Below are 18,452 nucleotides of genomic sequence, written 5' to 3'. Positions count from 1 at the left end.
GTTCAGTCACCCTTTCTTCCCCAGTCTAAGATTAGATACAAAATAGGCTAGAATTTATGTATTTATTTTTTAAATTAAAAGATGCAAAAATAAATAAAATGTAAGCTCAGCTACATTAATATCCAGGACAGGACTGTGGTTATATAACAAAGTGGGCAAAATATTTTGCTTTTTCCAAAATTCCCTTTCCTCCTAAGCTGTTTGTTCCTTAGGCTAAGAACAAAAGAGATTCTAAGTCTTTGCAGCCTGGAGAACTACTTGTGCTCTTTTTCTTTGTAGCAACTTTTTCCATACTTTCAATAATTATAATCTCTCCCCTCAATTATTTCGTCTTTACATTAAAGATTTATCTTATGATCTTTCCTCCCTATTCATGCCAGGACTGCTTTTATGGAAAGGTGCAAACCACTGCATATATTAACCATGTATTGCAGGCTCTAGGCATTCCAGGGGCTTTAACTTGAGAGGGTAATACCTGTCACAGCTCATTTTAGCTGCTCCTGTAAGACTCTGTATGGCATGAAATGTGCTTCAACTCATCTGATCTGTTTCAACCATAGGACAGATTAAAGGAAAAAAAACAAAGCAATGCAGACAAAGGGATATTAGAAAAAAAAATAAGTTGGAGATGTAGACTCCCTTTGTTTCATAAAATACTCTCCAAAATAGTTAATTACAGAGTCTTCATTAAGACAGATCTTACAGGACAATGTTGCCACTGTAGCATGTGTTCCAAGAATTAAGAAGCCTGGGACCCATCAAAAGCAGCATGACTTCACACTTATTTGACATCCAACATTTCCACTCCACCTTTCCAAGCAGGCACATAAAACTGGGTCTTACTGTAAAGAACTTAAAACACACCAGACACGGGCCCCTGGCAAAGCAGTTTCCCTGCTGCCTCAAGGCTGATGCCTGGATAAGAGAGGAGTCCATTTGGGAGAGGAGAGTCCTGGCACACAAAAACCAAGGTGTGACTGAGGGTGGAGGAACCCACACAGGAAAGTTTAATATTCCAGAGGCACGGAAGCCTCTGAAGTCTGGGCAGCCACATGAAAAGCAGGTGCCTGTCCGGGCACGCGGATTATCGGAGAGGATGAGAAGCTCAGCACCACAATTACGCATCATCTTGTGACTGGTGTGAAAGCTGCCAGGAGCAAGGACGCTGCTGCACCCGAGCTGATGGCTCCCTCGAGACAAGCTGCAAAGTGCTGAGTGCCCAGAGCTGCAAAGGGAAGGCAAGTGAATCAGCAAGGGGCAAGCCAGTCCCTAAGCACTGTGTGGTGCAAAATTATATCAGCATGAAGGTAATGCGCCAAGATGAAAGCAAAGAGAGATGTTCCTTTGTTTATAAACATGCCAGAGACAACGAGGTTACTGTGGAAAGTAATTTTATTTCAGAATTCCACACACTCTGTCACAGATCATGCACTTGGACTTTCCCCTTTGCAAATCCACAGCCTCCAGGCCTGAGAGAGATGAGGCATCATCTCTTCACTTCTCACTGTGTGCCCACATGCTAAGAATGAGGGCCCTAATGGCACCTTGCCGGGGGCAGAAAGCAGCCTCTTGTTTCCATAATTGCCTTTAAACATGGGAAAAGAAATCCATCTGACTTGAAAGATTAGCAGTGGAGCTCAGCAGCAGTGAAACCCACAGCTGAGCAAGTTGGTCCTCACCCTGTGGTTACAGGGAGTAAGACGACAATCTTATGGGAAGCTTGTGTGAGCTAAGCTACAGCAGAACACACGGAGACATTCTTGGAGCTGAGGCAGCCACCAGCCCAATGCGTGCCCTGGGCCCCTTACAATCAATCTGTCTCTGAGCTGCTCTGCCAAGAAGGTGGCCAGGAGCTGCCCTTTTCACATTCAGCTTTAGGTTCTTCTGCTCTGTGCTTCAGGTTTGACCAGGAAGTAGCCTACCTGTAGGTAAGACAGCCCTCCAGGCTGTACATCAACACATGTACTGCATTTAATACTGAAAGGTGCCACTTCGAAAGACTCTGCAACGTTCTGTTTGACCCACAGGCTGGGTGCAGCATTACTGGAAGTTTCCTGCATACTTACCCTACACCTTCTTCCCTGCTTCTATTGCCCCTTATACCTGACCCTGCTCTCAAATTATTCCTCGTTGCAGTGTCCCTGTGACCCATCACATCTTTGGCCTTTGTCAAGACTGCCACTGCCAGGGCAGCTATTGCCTGCTGTGGTGACTGCCTGTAGGAAATGATATTTGCCTCCTGAGAACAGGCTCATGGCTAGCTCAGAGGAGGGCAAAACTGAAGGGAAGAAATGATGGTGATGGTTGATGCAAGTGAAGTGGAGCAGAGTCTACAGAAAAGGCAAAAAGGCAGCTTCAGTCTCCATTTGATACACAAACTGAGCTCAATAGCAGCAAAAAATGGCCATAAAATATTAATTCATTAGGTTGCCAGGAAGAAGTAAAAGCATTCATGTAAAAAATTATATATACAGATATGTATGTGACAACGGTTCTCAAGTTATATCTCACTTTTTCTTTTTTTTTTTTTTTAATCTAGAGTTTTAATAATTTCCAACCACACTGCTGTTAAAATGTGAAGACCACAGTACTGGAGTCAGCACCAAGTGAGGGGTGACATCACACTGAAGAAATGAGCTTTGGGAGAACTCCTGACAACCCAGATATTTTAATATTTTTGTTGACCTTCAAGTAATTAAAAACAAGGGGAATTCCCCCCAAGAGTCTGTAGGCTCCGAGTCTCATCTGTCTGTTTTTAGGGTAGGAAGGCTGACATCAGAAAGGCAGTGGGGGGCAAGGGAAGGAAGAGGGAAAAAAAATCTGGGAACCAGAGTGAAGAGCAATCAACAGTTGACCAACACTGACTGCTGCAGAACTTACAAAACACAAAGTCATACAAACGGGATTCCTGTTAACTTTGATAGACTATAGACTTTTATATACACACACAGACTTCAAAGTACACATCTGGCAGTCTAGAAAATACCAGTACCCTAAGGATTAAATAATTTAAAATGCAATGTTGCATTATCACTGTATACAGAATGCTATCTGACACATTGGTTAAAATGGACGGATTGTCCGAGAAAGATGCTCCCTCCCTCACCTCACCAGCACTGCCTCTAAAAAGAACCCAGTGTGAAAGACTTCCCTCCGTGGTTCCACTCCTAAAATTCACCTTGAAACTTCTCTGTCAAAGATGGGGGAAGTCCTGAGAGGAAGGGAGCAGAAAAGGATTCCTACTCCCTCCATACTCTGCTGCTGCAGTACTCCTCTCCACTGGCTAAGGAGGCTGGACAGCAAGGATGAAAAAAGTTGCTAAAGCAGGGAAAAGGCAATTATGTGTCTGAAACAATAGTTAAGCTGGTCTTTTGAGATACACACAGAGCTCCAGACTTGGGGGACACCTCTCCCACTTTTTGAAGACAGCAGGTGGCTTAATGCAGCGTCCATAGCCTGAGAGCAGCCACAGAAGGAATGGGCAGAACTGCAGTGCCAACAGGTCCAAACACACGGGAAGGTGTGCCCTCACCAGCTTTTTAAGAATATTTGTAAAATGGGAGCACTGGAAAGTCAGCACATGGGAATGAGGAAATGGATGGACAGCCTCAGTTCTGAGGAGGAGACCAAAGCACACAGAGCAGATGGCAAAGCTAATATATCCCTAAATGCCAGCTTTGTACATGTATCCTAATACCAGTGTACAGGACAGAACCTTGCTGATGACACTAGTTCAGTTCCGTCACTTTCACAGCCTTTAGAGCTGGTGAGAATCTGGCTTGTGTGTGCTTATTCCAAAGCCCTTTGAGGCATGTAGTCTTGTTTCCACCTCCAGTAAACCAGAACAGCCCTAAGGTCTTGGGGAAAAGATGAAAAAAAAAAAATCCCCATTCCCATGGGTGGCTCCCACCCCTTCCCTATAATCACCCTCTCTTCCTCTAGGCCAGAGACAACTGAAGAGCTGCCTTGTTCTCCACTCCCGAGGCCATTCCCATTAGATCTGGCTAGGCAGGAACAGCAAGCTCTGCTCCTTCAGTCTCATCACACAGCCAGACCACAAAGGTTCCTTCCTCCCCTGGGACAGCTTCAACAAGAATTGCCCATACAGGAGGTTGTGCTGAAGCAGACTGGACAAATTTTGGCCCTTAATCCTGAACCCAGCTTGCAAAGGATGAGAAAGCTCTGTGGGAGCAGGAGCTGTGGGAATTCTCTAGTTTCAAGCTCTACAGCCCTAAATACTGCCAGTGTAATCATTATCCACTCAAAAATACAAAAAGAACCCTATCCAAAATATCTCACTCAGTCTGCCCTGCATGACTGGGCCAAAAGGACATAAAAGAAAGGAAAGTGAGACAGTGTGGGACAGCAGAGAGAAAGAAACATGGGGCAAAGTCAGGCTGGAGGAAATTAAACAACCTCAGTGCAAGTTTGCTAAAATCATCACTGGATTTACCAGCCCAGTTCCACCTTCTTCAAACCAAAAAGGGTTTGCTGCACTAAGTGTACTACAGAAGAAAGAAGTGCATAGTTTGGTTTATTTTTTGGTAGACACTTAAACTCACAGAATTTATGTGAAGATCTCAGAGCAGTTTTAGCCAATGGGTACCTGTTGGGGCAGAGATGGTGGAAATGGACCAGTAGCACCAAAAAATTCAGTGGGAGCACCAACTCCACAGCAGGAATTACTAAGGAACCAAAAGTGGGGAGTGGTGAAGAGAGGGAGAGAGAGAGAGGGGGAGATAGGGAGAAGTGGAGGAGACATAATTCGCAGTAATCAAAGTCTGCATTGGCTAAACCCTATCAACACTTCCCTAGGTAAGGCCCCATTACGTCTGCAGCAAGACCTCTGGCTCTGACAGAGAGCTGTAGAGTGTGTAGCCCAACTCATCCACTTCTTCGGGGGTGAGCTCTGAAAACAAGTTCACCTTGGGGTTCAGGGCACTAGGGAGGACCCCTGCCTCCAAGTAGCGGATCAGCCCCTTCAGTGCCTGCAAGAAGCGATCAGCCAGCATGTCCTGGGACCAGTCGGACTCCTCCTGGGAGAGGTGCAGGATGACATTGGTGAGCTGGCTGGCAGTGAGGTGTCCCAGAGCTGGGTTTAACTTGCATACTGCTTTGAAGATCTTGAGGCACAAGCAGCGGCAGCCAGAATCAGCCTGGTCCAGGGCGTGGAGGCGAGCCGTTTCCGCTGGCCGCAGGCTCAGTCGCCACAAGTTGTCATTCTGGGCCAATCGGTGAGGTTTGGCAACGAGGACAATGTCCCCCAGTGTCAGGGATGGTAGAAAGTCAATAAAAAGATGCCGATCTGCATCATACTGGACTTCCAGCGTCAAATCTGCTGGGGGAGCTGCTGGACGGATCACATAGTCCAAGAGACTCCCAATTGCTGGCCAGTTGATGGACCCAGCTACAACTTTCTCAAATGTGTCTGCTACAGTTTTGGGGGAAAGGTAACCTCCCACCACACAGCGGTCCCAGTAGCTGCTCCCGCGAGGAAAGTACTCTGGGTTTTCTCGACGCACCAAGTAGAAGCCAGGAATGTTCATGATAGTGTCCTCCCCAGGGATACACGACCACAGGTTCTGCTCCAGCATGAGAGGTACAATGAGCTGGATGTGGTCAGCTGTCACTACCTTTCACAAGAGAGAAAAGTCAGTAAGAATAAGCTTTCTCTCTCCACATTAATTTTATTCACCACCTTTAGATAGCCTTCTGTCCAAATGAACCTGGAATAAGGATTCAGCTGTTTCACTCTCCTCTCTGCGTGGGATTCCCAGCCTCCTTTTGTTCAAAGGCATTCTGAAGGACTATTTCCAACAATCAGTGGGATAATTCCAAGGTAAAGCTGAAGCTAGTGCTTACGTGGTATGTACTATTTAGAGACCTGACATGGACTGAATATAGATGAATCATTCTGCCTCATACTGCTCTAAGTCTGCTCCTTGGTCGTGAGATGCAGCTGGCCTAGGGCACGACAACACCACATGACAATTTAAACAGGAGACAGAGTATTAAGTTTCTTGACAAGCTTCCATTGCCACGGTTTAATAATCCAATGCTACAGCTAGGTACACTGCCCTCACCTGGTCTGCCACATTGTTTGGAAAAAGGTCATTAAAGATCCCTTTTCACCAATGTGATTAAGACCCCAGGTCTAAGTTTCACTGGACATTCCATGCTCCATTCCAGAGCTCTGATTCAAAGAAAGAAGTGTGCCTCTGAATCACTCACTATAGCCATGGGCATCTTGCCATCAGGGAGATATCGCAGCAGGGACTGCTGTCCAGTCCTGGTCTGTCATGCATTTACATTTAGAAGAAAAAAAAAAAAAAAAAAAAAAAAGGATAGGAAAGACCTACATGAATATATGAGAGATCTAAGAGAATATAATGTATTTGGATGGTTACAGAAGGATGGAGAGAAAACAGATGTCTACCAGAGAAAAAGCAAGAAAAACACAGCTAAAAGGAGTGACAGAGGGGAAGCAAAGAAGGACTGAGATATTTTGGAGAAATAAACCAGCAAAAAGCACAGGCTTTGCAGACAATGACAGAGCAGCTTGGTCATGCCTGTTCAAACAGCACTGTGGAAATCATTGCCTGGCTCCACAGCGGGAAAGGCAGCACCAAGGGCCTTATTACAGAGGAATGCTGTGCTGAGCCAGCAGTGCCAACAGGGAAGCCTGAAACGCCGCTGCGTGGTCAGCCTCCTGAATAAGGAGCCGTGATACTTCCCCAGGAATTACCTGCAGGTCATCGTAGAGGCTGCCGCTGAGGTACATGTCCCGCAGGGGCATGTCGGGCAGTTTGGCGCGCAGGAAGCTGCGCAGCTCCGTGCAGATATCCACGGCCGCCTGCTTGGCCCGAGCCTGCTCGTCCGCCGGGATCGCCACCCGCCGCCGGTAGTACGCAAACAGCTTCTCCTGCAAGGACAGGCGAAGGCGGGATTTCTTCAGCTCCACCTGACTCCTCTTGGCACATGGCTTGGGCTTTGTGGGTCGAAAAACGTCTGCAAGACAGAAGGAAAACTGTTGAGGTTGCAGCTGATCTCTCTGTGAAGCGTTCCACAGAACAGAATCTGCAGCACGTAACTGCAGTCTCCCAGGTCTCAAAAAGCCCTTGGCAGACATTTTGCAGGCTTTATGCAGGTACCAGTCCAAAGGGGCGTGCTGAGGAACTTCAAAACATACTATAAAGAGCATCAAAATGGATGAAAACAAGTTACTAGATTCGAAATTTAGCCACACTAATATTGTGTACAAGGATCTTTTTTTAATTGCTAAGTGGGCAGTATCTCAGGTCAACTTCATCAAAAATTCAGTGCTGTTACCAGTTCAAAAGCTTTCAGTGTGATGCCACACCAGCGAATAAAACACTTTTGAATAACCATCATGATCTCTTTTGAGTTTTTAACATTGAAACAGGTTATTACAAATTACCAGCGAAATCCAGTCCTGACTAGCATATGAGATCAGAGAAGACTGTGCCACCTGGAAATGAAATAGCTGTTGGGAGTCTGATCAGCACAGTTATTGGGATGATGAGCTGACAGATCCTGGGGCCATCATAGTTCCAGTGATAGCTCCCTGAAGCCTTCACTGGAAAAAGATCAGAGAGCCCACTCAGAGGCACAATGCCACAACACAAGGTTTACACTGCCATCTGCGTTACTAAACCATGTCCGACCTGCACAGATTCTCTGAGCCCCTTCTTTTCTGACTGGTTTCTCAAAGAAATAAATCAGTGCTTCCCATCCATTTCAGATTTCTCTCAACATGGACAAAGAGTCTCAAAAGTTAACAATGAGAATTAAAGGGGAATTACAGATCTAAGAGAACTTGGGAAGGGCTGTGCTACCTAAGGGGTGCAGCAGAAATTCCCAAGTCAGTGGCCCCATTAAAGCAAATGGCTGTTGCAGATTTGTTTGGTGTGGGCCACACAGCACGTGAATAATGGCTGACCAAGCTGTACACATACGCATCTAGCCCAGCCTCAGCAGCTGGGTGCTGTCTCTTGTCCCACTGGGTTCTTTTGGACAGATATGAGCATTTTTGTGTTAAGGAAATAATGCACAAAACCATCAGGAACTGGATTTTATTGCCTATTTATGAGAAAAGGTTTTTTTCCATACTGAGTTTTAATTTACTTCTAATTGAAGAATTTAGACACCATCATTAGTGTTTTTATTATTCTGTCCATATGCTTGGGGACTCCAATCAAATTATCTAGGTCCCATTTAACACAGCTGTCTAGTTTTCAATGTTTCCTCAGCAAAATACCTACTGCCATCCCAAAGATAACTTCCTTTAAAATAATCTGGAAATCAAGTTAATAGCTTGATTCTGATTTTTAGTTTAAATCTCGACATGTAAATCTCCAGAAATGAGTGAACAGGGATAGAAAGTAAAACCATTGAGAACAAAGAACAACCACACGTAACAAAACATGGCTGGATTCTAAACTATTGATTATCCCACCCAGAAAGAAAACTTCAGGACACTTCCTATAGACTACTGAAGACAAACACAGTGATAAGCAGCATTAAACAGGGAAATGTCGATCCAGAAATTATTTGGAAAATGGTAGCAATAGAGGAAATAGTTATAAATTGTTAGTAGATCTACAACTCGAATACTACCCCCTTAAAAAGATGCAAGCAAACTGGAATAACCCAAAGAAAGACAAGAGAGTGCCTGAAATCAAGGGAATAGCTTTCTATCAGGAAAGATTAGATATTCAGATTGAAAGAGAAAAAATGGGGGAGAATAAAGTTTAATACCATGAAGTCATGAGAGGAACGAAGAGTGCAAATAGATGACCCATTACTGACTAGCTCCCAATGACAGTTATGATTCTTGAAGTTACCAGTAGACCTGCTTAAAAGAAAAACATAAAAATCCTGGGACAGACAGGGTATTTCCTTCCCTGCATTCCTTTAAACAAATACAGGGTCTATAGGCCTGGACGATTCTGTGATGCAGGAGGATGGCCATGCCTCTTACCTGCATCTGCAGCTGAAGGATCAGTGGGAAGGGTCTGCAGGGAGCGGCTGAGGCTGGTCTTCATGTCCTGGGTCAGCAGGCGTGAGGAGGAGCCCAGCCAGTTTGGCTCTTCCCAGCTTCTCTTTCCTGACTGGCTCAAGCGAGTGGGGCTGCTGGGAGCACTGATTGCCCGGTCGTACATCTAAACCAGGAAGAGTTTGAGTCACCGAGGGCCCAACGCTTGCATTTCACCCAGGCCACTGCCGGCGCCCCGGCTCTTTTCACTGCCCCTCCCCGATCCCGGAGCCGTTCCCGGTGCCAGCCGTGGCACTCACCCGCTTGACGGCCAGCGTGGCGATGCCCAGCATGGCGGCGCCCCCCACGCCCAGCACCAGCCGCGCGTTGGCCAGCACGAAGTCGATGGCGGTGCCGATGCCGTTGTCATCCTTCTTCCCTTTGCGCTGCCCAGCGCCTGCCATCTTACCTGCAAAGAGCAGGAACGTTACGTGCCCGGGCCAAAACGCCATACAGATGGCTCACCCCCTTCTCCCACCCCTCACACCCGCTGCTGCCGGGTTCCACCACAGGCAGGGCCCACCCAATCCTGCACCCTCTCTAATTATGTTCCCTCAAAGAGCTGCTTGTTCCCAGCAGTGCCAGGACAGTACTGACCAAGCAAAGTCCAATACCTGAGGGAACACATCCAAATTTGATGTGAGCTTTCTAGTAACTGAATAGGTTTAATGAAAGAAAGTATTTTGCAATAAAATTTCCACAGTATTTTGCAATAAAATCCTGCATATTAAGCAAAACCCTATAACTATTCAGATATTTTTCTTATAATTTGTGCTTCTCAACCAAAACACAGCCAATTTATTTTCTGATTTCTAATGTAACAAGTGTGATTTTGCTCACAGACAAGGCAATACAGGGTTGGTCAACTGTATGGAACAAAGTGGAATATTCCCCAGGAACTGACAGGCAAGGCAGTCTCAGAGCTTCCATTCACAGATTAATTTCTGAATAATGCCCAATCCCAGACACTTCAAAGACACCCAAGAATCAACAGCAGACTGCAACACATGATAAAAGGAACAGCTCCCTTGCCTTCATTTGATGTTTAGTCTTGCCCTCGAGGCTGGTGGGTTTGACTCTCAGACAAATCATGTAAAACACTGACATGAATATTTTCTTACATGTGTACTTTTGTGTCCCCAAACTTCCACTTAACCTGACCTTGAGATTTAATTTATATATAATAAGAGTCTCTCTGGCCAACATGGCCTCAAGCTGTGCCAGGGAAGGCTCAGGCTGGACATCAGGAGGAATTTCCTCACAGGATGGGTGATTAGGCATTGGAATGGACTGCCCAGCAAGGTGATGGAGTCACCATCCCTGGGGGTGTTTAACTTGGACGTGGCGCACACTGCTGTGTTTTAGTTACAAGGTGGTCATCAATCAGAGATAGCACTCCATGATCTCAGGGGCCTTTTCCAACCTCAGTGATTCTGTGATCTTGTAAAACACATTTTACCATCACTGTACCCATATGTGATCCCCATGTAGGCATCATGTAGGATCCCCAGGGAACCTACATGAAAACACCAAAACACTCCTGCACTGTGACTTTAGGTCTGTTTTCTGAGTCTGTGTCCAAGGTTCTGAGCCTGCCTGCCTGATTGAGGTGGTTTAAAACTGCCCTTTGTTTTTTCTAATGCCAAAGCAGGGGGGATGTTCCTGCTTGGATGAACCAAGAATATATTCACTTGTCATCCCCAAGCAGAAAACCCCCTGCACTTTCACAAAGCTCACTGTAACAGAAGCATGAAGAACGCGGTTATATCATTGTAAATGACCTACCTGTGACCTAATGCATTTGTGAAGAGAACAGGAGAGCCCTCCTGGTGTGCCTGTGGAAGCACCTCCAGGACTTCTTCAAGAAAGTGGTGGGTAGTGAGTGTTAATCATCTCTTCTGGCTGGCGAGGGGATTTTGGAAAGAAGAGGCAGGTAAGTGGGACCAGCGGGGGCTACAGGGAATCTCTAAACCAGGCCCCCGAGCCTGCTTTGCAGGAAAGCCTGTCCCTTCTCCAGCTGCCTTTCCTTGTCCTCCAGCCGCTGCAGCCCCTGGTTCCGGCGGAACTCGCGGCGGATGGAGGCGAGGTAGAAATCCCGGTCGGTGTAGCGCAGGCCGCGGCCGCGGCGCAGCAGAGCTCGGTACAGAGTCAGCACCGCCTCCCGGGACCACGCGGCCATGGGGGACAAGTGTGCGGCGCGGGCGGGCGACCTGCAGAGGAGTGACCGAGGGGCGGGATCCGGGTCAGCTTCTCCCTTCCCGAGGGACCCGCCGGCAGCCGCCTACCGCTCCTTAGCGGGCCCCGCGCGGTGCCGGGGCCGCGTGTCCAACGGCGCGGGGTAACGGCCGGGCCGGGCCGGGGCGCGGGGCCGCTGCAGCCCCGCGGGAGCAGCGCGGCCGCCCCGTTCTCACCGGGCTGCGCGCGCGGGGCCGCTCCGGGGTCACCCGGCAGCGCCGCGCTTCCGCTTCCGGGCCGCGCCCCGCGCCCCCCCATGGCAGCGCCAGCTCCGCGGGCAGCGAGCCGCGCGCGCCTGAGGCGGCGGCGGCGCGGCGCTGCCGCCCCCTGGCGGCCGGGAGGGGAGCTGCGTGTGCCCGTCCCACCCCGGCAGCCCGGGATGCTCCCGGCCGGGAAGGGCCCGCTGGCAGCCCGGGCTCCGTGTGCCCTGAGGGGCTCCGTGTGCCCTGAGGGGCTCCGTGTGCCGTGTGGGGCTCCGTGTGCCTTGCGGGGCTCCGTGTGGGGCTCCGTGTGCCGTGTGGGGCTCCGTGTGCCTTGCGGGGCTCCGTGTGGGGCTCTGTGTGCCGTGTGGGGCTCCGTGTGCCTTGCGGGGCTCCGTGTGGGGCTCTGTGTGCCGTGTGGGGCTCCGTGTGGGGCTCTGTGTGCCGTGTGGGGCTCCGTGTGCTACAGCCCAGCGCGCTGGGCTGCTGGCCCCGGGAGACAGCGTGTCTGCCGTGCGCCATGGAATCACGGATTCCGTTAAGTTGGAGAAGACCTCTGAGGTCATGGAGTCCAGCCTCTGACTGAACAACACCTTGTCAACCACATCATGGCACTGAGTGCCACGTCCAGTCCTTCCTTAAACACCTCCGGGGACGGTGACTTCCACCATCTCCCTGGCAGCCCATCCCTAATGTCTAATTCCCTTTCTGCAAAGGAATTCCCCCTAATGTCGAACCAGAACCTCCCCTGGAAGAGAGAAGTGGGTCAATGCTGCATCTCAAGGTACTTCTGACTTCTGGGATGCTTTTTTACAGACTAACTTGTCAAATTCAAGCTCTTTATCTCCAAGGAGCCCCCAGAGACCAGGGCCTGGTCTGGAAGGGCAGTAGCTGGCAGCCTCTCTGTGGTCTGCCTGAGCTGATGGAAGGAGACTCCCAAAGCCAGAACTTTTGCTCCACTGTCTGGGTGCAAATCCCACCTTTCCTTTTTCACCTCTACTATGAGGGGTCTCTGGGGCATATATATTTCTCCTTGGCCATCGCCTTCTCCCTAGGTCCTACCTAAATATAAAACATAATGTGCTGTGCCTCTCTTGGAGGGGAGGGTGAAAGAGCAAATGGTGTGTGACAGAGGAGAGCCACATCACTTCACACAATTCTCAGCAACACTAGATATGACAGTGATAGAACTGAACAGGAAGAAAAACAGAACTTCTGGACTGGCTCACTCTGTGCCAATCTCCTCTTGTTCATTTCCTTTCTGAGATAAACAACCCCAATCATTTTGATCTCTCTCTGAGCGAATTTGCCATGCCCCTAATCAGCCCTTTCTGAGAAGGGCTTACTTGAACTGCAGACAGTATTCCCAGAGAGGCCACGCTAGTGATTTACATAATAGCATTATCATATTTACCATATTATTCCCACTTTCTTCCTTCTGCGTGCTAATATTTTGTGTGTTTTTTTTTTTTTAACCTGCAGCTACTCTCAGAGCCAGGGTTTGTGTGACACCCTTATTATTTCTTGGTTTGCTAGAGAACATCTGGAGCTTTGTAATTCTTATGTGCAATTAGTATTCCCTCTTCTGACCTTGCACATATCCAGTTGATCCTTGGCAAATATGTGGTGTTCCCCATTTGCCACATTTGCATTTTACTCGGTCCTTTTTGATCTCCTTAAGAGTCAATAGCTATGAGTCATCTTTTTAAAAAGTTCGATATATTGCTTGTCTTTGTTTCCAGATCATCAGTTCATATACTGGGCTTTCCAAGACCTTGGAGGCAGCATTCATATTCCCTGCTCTTAACCTGCTGCCAGAATGAAAATCAGTCTTTGGACCTTCCTCCCAGCTTCCTTCCTCCTCCTTGGTTTCTTAGTCCTCAGAAATACTTCCCTCCTCACAAGTGAGAATACTTCCCTTCTCTGTCACCCTTGGGCAAGTGTGCCGATGAGCCCAGTCCCCAAAGCTCCCAGGTCCGGGTCAAAACTTGAGCAGCCACATGTGGCAAACCCCTGGTGCACTACCAATGGGATCTGCTGGGTCAGGCAAGCAGTGATGGACTTCCCTGCTGTCCTCCTGCCATGGCAGCCAAGGACTGCCACCTCCATAAGCGCCCCTTTCCCAGCCTGGCCCGCTTGGGTTGTGCCTGTTTTGGTGTTTCTCTCTGTTCTTTCCCCCCCAGGCTGGCTGCCAGCTCCCGGGCCCCTCGCCAGCAGCTGCGTGTGCGTGCTGTGAGCTCCTCCACCCACACTGTGCAGCGTCTCCAGAGTGCCCCAGCCCCTGCAGGGACATCACTCGCTGTGCCCGCTGCCCCCGTGGGCTGCCCACGCCTGCATTGTGTGGGCGGGGGCCTCAACCTGCCCCTTCTCTCTTGCAAAGAGGAGGGTGAGTGTCAGGGCCGAGCAGCACACGACTGACACCACTCCAGCTGCCCTGCGAGTGCCCGGCCTCTGGTGACATGCTGCGGGTTGGAAACTTGAACTCTGCCTTGAGACAGTGAAGCAGGAGCCCCTCCTTCCTCCAGGGTTTCCCAAACTCCGCTGACCCACTGCATGCAGCTGGTGGGACCCACCCAGCACCCCCAAAGGCTTGTGCTGCCCTGAGGGCCCCAGGGCCCTGTTGCCTGCAGAACCCTGTTGCCTGGTGGCTTTGCCCTTGGACTCACTGGGAATGGGGTTCCCCCGTGATTCCAGCCTGTGTCCCTGTACGAATTGACAGGGCCAAGTGCAGGCAGAAAGGAGGGAGCAGACCTTTGCTGTGCTCCTGGAGAGCAATAACAACCTTTGTTTCTCGAAATGACCAAGTGAGCTTGAAATATCAAAGGCACCTTGTGAGACAGGGAACAATAACCCGTGCTGTTACCTGGAATAAGACTAAGACATTTCCCCGTCTTCCGCCTCCTTGGAAGTCTCCGGAGCCACCACTCCTCTGCTGGTCTTCTGATGCTTACAGCCAGTCCTCCCACTCAAGCAGCCACTGCCACAGGCTTCTGGCCACTAAAAACAGCAAATGGCTGCCCCTGAGCCTGGCTTGCAGCCTCTGCTCCTGGGAGCCAAGTGCCATGCCCAGGACTTCCCACCAGGGAGACCAGGACTATCCCCAGCCAGGGAGACATCCCTGTGCTGCCTGTCACCAGCCAGCAAACCCTCTCTGGGCAGCAGGGATGTGAATGTGAGCCTCAGAGCTGCAAATGGCATCTTGGAGGGGCTCTGCAGGGATGGGAAACAAACTGTGCTTGGAAGCAGAAGGCTGGTCTCTTAGGAGGAGCCTGGACAGCAGTTCTAAAACGCAAAGAGGAAGACGGATAGTGACCCACTAATTCTATCTGAGCTTGAGCTTAATATCCTTAGTATCTTCTAGTACATGGACCTCATGGGGGGCCTTTTGGCAGTCTCAGCCCCGTTCAACAGCTCTCTCCTTAATTGCAGCCCCGTTTCTTTACTTTTTGTGAGCAGTCACAAGGATTAATGGCATTTGGGCTCCTGCTCTGCAGCTGTGACGAACTGTGGGGGCAGAGGCCCAAGAGTGATACACGTGGCTTCCTTCCCTGGAGCCCCAGCAGCTTCAATGTTGAGTGCATATGGGAAGGAAGACAGGTGGTGTGGGAGGAGAGACCACAGGTACATAGCCACCTTTCAAGAAGCACTCCTGATTTAGAGCTGAGATACACATTTTAGTATGGACAGTAAATATTTGATCTGGGAAGCCATGCTCAGGGTGTTTTTGACAGGAGGAAGAAGGGAAAGGTCCCAGCATCGCTGCAGCTGAAGTGGGGCTTTTCAGATCCCCAGACTTCCATCCCTGCAGTGCAGGGGGCTGCAAACACTGTCAGCAGCAAATGTGTGAAGCAGAGCTGCTTGTCCCTGTGAGGGACTGCACTGACTGTCACTGAGGAGGCTCAGTTTTATTACCTAACACATTGAAATTGCTTCTGTAGTACTTTCACAATTGGTCTGTGCTCACCTTCACTCCCAGTGCGACTTGTGTTTCTTCAAACAAATTTCCCTGTGGCTGGGTTTGTTGGGGACTTTTCTCATTATTCCCTGACTAGTAAGATTCCATCCCCTGGCCTCCCCCACCCTATTTTTCACTCTGCACCAGCTACATGCTGCAGGAGGTTTGCAGAGCCATTCAGAGACCCTGCTTTTGTGAGTGCTGTTGTCCTTGCAATCATGCATCCCTACGACAGCCCCTGTTTTCTGCAGGGAAAGAGTCGGCAGAGAACAGAGGGCTTGCAGCTGGTGGTACCACCTGCCTGAGCTGAGCTGCACATGCTGACCTCAGGCTTTCTTGTGCTCCTTCACCTGCTGTGTGCTGGGATGAGGCCACGCCGAACATGGGATTTTGATTTGTGTAAGGGTCATCTGGACTCCAGCATCAGATGTGGTTTGGCCCCATGTATGCATAGACCACCTGAGAAGGGCATGGCTGCTGTATCCTGCTGTTTCTCTGCTTTTTCTAAGCAAAGGCACCTATTGCACACCTTGCCCCATTAGATCACAGGCACTTAGATGTATTTCTGTCCCATTTACCAGGTTTTGGTTTTGCTGTGGTCTGACATTCACTTCTGGGTAACAGTTTTAAGACAAATGCTTTAAAAACACTGCAAAGCAAAAAGAAGTGGGTAGATGTTTTCTACATTCTTTTATTTTTGTGTGTATGCCTGGTTCTTAGTAAGTGTCTGAGGGGAAAAAATATATATATTTATATAACTGATGATTTGTTTCTCTCTCTTTGGAAAAAGTCCAGACTGTAGAACAGGGCTAAAATGCCAGGAAAGAATTTGCTGCATAGAGACAGGCTTATGTTATTTTATTTTATGCATTCCTTGGATAACATATTTTCTTTAATTTCAGATCCTGGAGAAGTCATTTTAGACCTTTATTCAGCACAGCTTATTTGCTCTTCTTCTCAGTTTTCCTTATTTTTAGAAAGGTGAAGTGCATTCCCAAATTAAATCGTTACTGGGATGGACTTCAGCCAAGAGGATCCATGGTTCAAGCCATAAGGCACAGGAAACACAAGAGTAAAACAATGGAGTTTTATATTGTGTTTCATATGGCAGGGTGAGGAGAGATATGGCCTTGAAAGATTTGTATTCTTACATAGCTGTAATGTATTTTAAAAGACAGTAAGGACTATTTTCACTTCTCACTTTGCTTAAAAAAATAAGCACACACAGAAATGCTGAAAATGCTGGGATTTCCAGATGTCCCTTAGTTCCAAGTAAAGGTTCATGTCTGGGGATCTCAGAGATGCTTACAGTAACATCCCAAACATTAGCTGAAGAGGACTGATCCTTTACCTTTTTGCTGATGAGCTTGTCCCTGCTGCAGCTACAAAAGCAGAGCTTGCAGCAGCCTGGCCCCAAGCCAGGCTCCTCAACCAAGCATCCATGGATTATATTCCTAATGTCAGCCTCTCACTTCCGTGATCTGGAGCCCCTTCTCTAGATGGGTCAGTTTTGCAGCGAGGAAGCAAAGCCCTGCAAAGCTCACTCCCAGGGGAAGGGTTGCCTTAGCCCAGGAGCTTCAGGGACACCTGCCACTGCCAGGAAGCAAGAACATGCTTCCCTTCTGCCATGGCTGTGGCCAAATCCTCTCTGTGGCGGTGCTCTGGGAAGCAGGGCAGCCAGTGCCTGCAGCTGTGGGCACGTGAGCATGAAGCCATTTGCTGGCAACGCTCTCCAGGGCTGGGGTGGCTCTCCCTGGCTGCTCCACGAGCTGCCTGTCAGCCAGCTGAAACCTCACTGCTTCCCCAGCTGAGCCACTAAAGCAGCAAGATTTAGAAGCATAATATAAAATTGGATTAATACTTAAAAATTAACTGTCCCTGCTAAGCAGCACATTAAAATGTGTCCTGACACAGGGAACAAACATATCCCAGCAACAAAAACAAACAGCTGGCAAAATGGGGTCTGGTATCCCATTTCCAGCTTTCTGAAAGGTGTCTTAAGTTTATAATGAAGTCATTTTGTTTCCAAGCAGCCTGGTGTTTGGAAACAGCATGTCCATCCCTTTATCAGCTAGCCTGATAGGCATCATTAAGGAATCAGCTGGAGCCAGCCCCTCCGTCAGCCAGAGGGTCCCTCACAGCCTCCCTGCGTTGCACAGTGCCCAGGATGAGCACCAGGCATCCATGACAAAGAGGAAGATCTTGGGAGAAACCACTGGCTTCCAGGCAGGTTATGCCAGAGCTCCTCCACGATGCATCACCCCATCTAACACCTGCCAGGGTACTGAAATTCTGCAAAACACGCAGGATTTGCTTGGCATCAGATGGCTTGCAGGCTCCTGATTCAATCTGGTGCTTAAGGCTCTGTATCCCTACCCAGGACGCGTGCTGCACATACCAATATCTCTTTTGGTGTGTTGAGGGACCCTCTGACATGGTAAATGGGGCTTGTGGTGGGGCCACGTGCTCCCCACTGCTCCTGCAAATGAAGGTCTCCACCCCAGACTGGTCTGTCCAAGAGTCAACCCCTTTCACTCACAGAGGCACTTGAAGCTCCTGCAGCAGAAGCTGGTGCTTTCCAGGGAAAAAGATCTTTTAAAAAACCTCACAAGAAACAAAAGAAATGCCATTTATGTTACTTTTAAAAATAATACAAATGTCAGTAAAGATTTTATGTTAGAGGCAAGAAAAATAACATGGGAGAACCTTTGACCTAGTCAACTCTCACATCCTAAACTGTCTCATTAAATTGCCATTGGACTATGTGTATAGATTTATACTTCCCCTCTTGAAAAATTGAAATTTCAAGCATGCTGGTCATCAACTATTTTTAGATTATCCCCTGTTCAGGCACAAAAATACAGTGATCACTAAGAATACTAAAAATTCTAAACAGAAAATTTTAATTGTTGATTTTGAGTGGCAGGTTGCTTTCATGCCCTTTGTTTTGGAGACAGAAGCAGCAGAATTGCATTCAGCAATGCACAACACAAGCCTCTAGTTTGAT

General features: G+C 48.6%; 2 protein-coding genes across 2 annotated transcripts; both read right to left on the bottom strand.

Annotated features, from left to right (window-relative positions):
* Positions 1-1,374: 1,374 nt before the first annotated feature.
* MIEF1 (mitochondrial elongation factor 1) lies at positions 1,375-11,006 on the bottom strand. Its single transcript, XM_005527637.3, has 5 exons — positions 10,841-11,006; positions 9,316-9,464; positions 9,002-9,182; positions 6,746-7,008; positions 1,375-5,633 (listed from the first exon to the last, which is right to left on the bottom strand). The coding sequence occupies exons 2-5, from the start codon at positions 9,457-9,459 to the stop codon at positions 4,827-4,829; spliced, it is 1,395 nt and encodes a 464-aa protein (XP_005527694.1). The 5' UTR covers positions 9,460-9,464; positions 10,841-11,006; the 3' UTR covers positions 1,375-4,826.
* Positions 11,007-11,021: 15 nt separating this feature from the next.
* Positions 11,022-11,430, bottom strand: MIURF (mitochondrial elongation factor 1 upstream open reading frame). Its single transcript, XM_088055394.1, has one exon. It carries the CDS (start codon positions 11,232-11,234, stop codon positions 11,022-11,024), a length of 213 nt encoding a protein of 70 aa, XP_087911520.1. The 5' UTR covers positions 11,235-11,430.
* Between the last annotated feature and the right edge of the window lie 7,022 nt (positions 11,431-18,452).

Source organism: Pseudopodoces humilis, chromosome 5, assembly GCF_049639895.1.
Source record: "Pseudopodoces humilis isolate 2021_Gansu_Grassland_sample_001 chromosome 5, ASM4963989v1, whole genome shotgun sequence".
Taxonomy (NCBI): domain Eukaryota; kingdom Metazoa; phylum Chordata; class Aves; order Passeriformes; family Paridae; genus Pseudopodoces; species Pseudopodoces humilis.
Note: the sequence above shows the minus strand (reverse complement) of the source record. Positions and strands in the feature narration are given on the sequence as shown.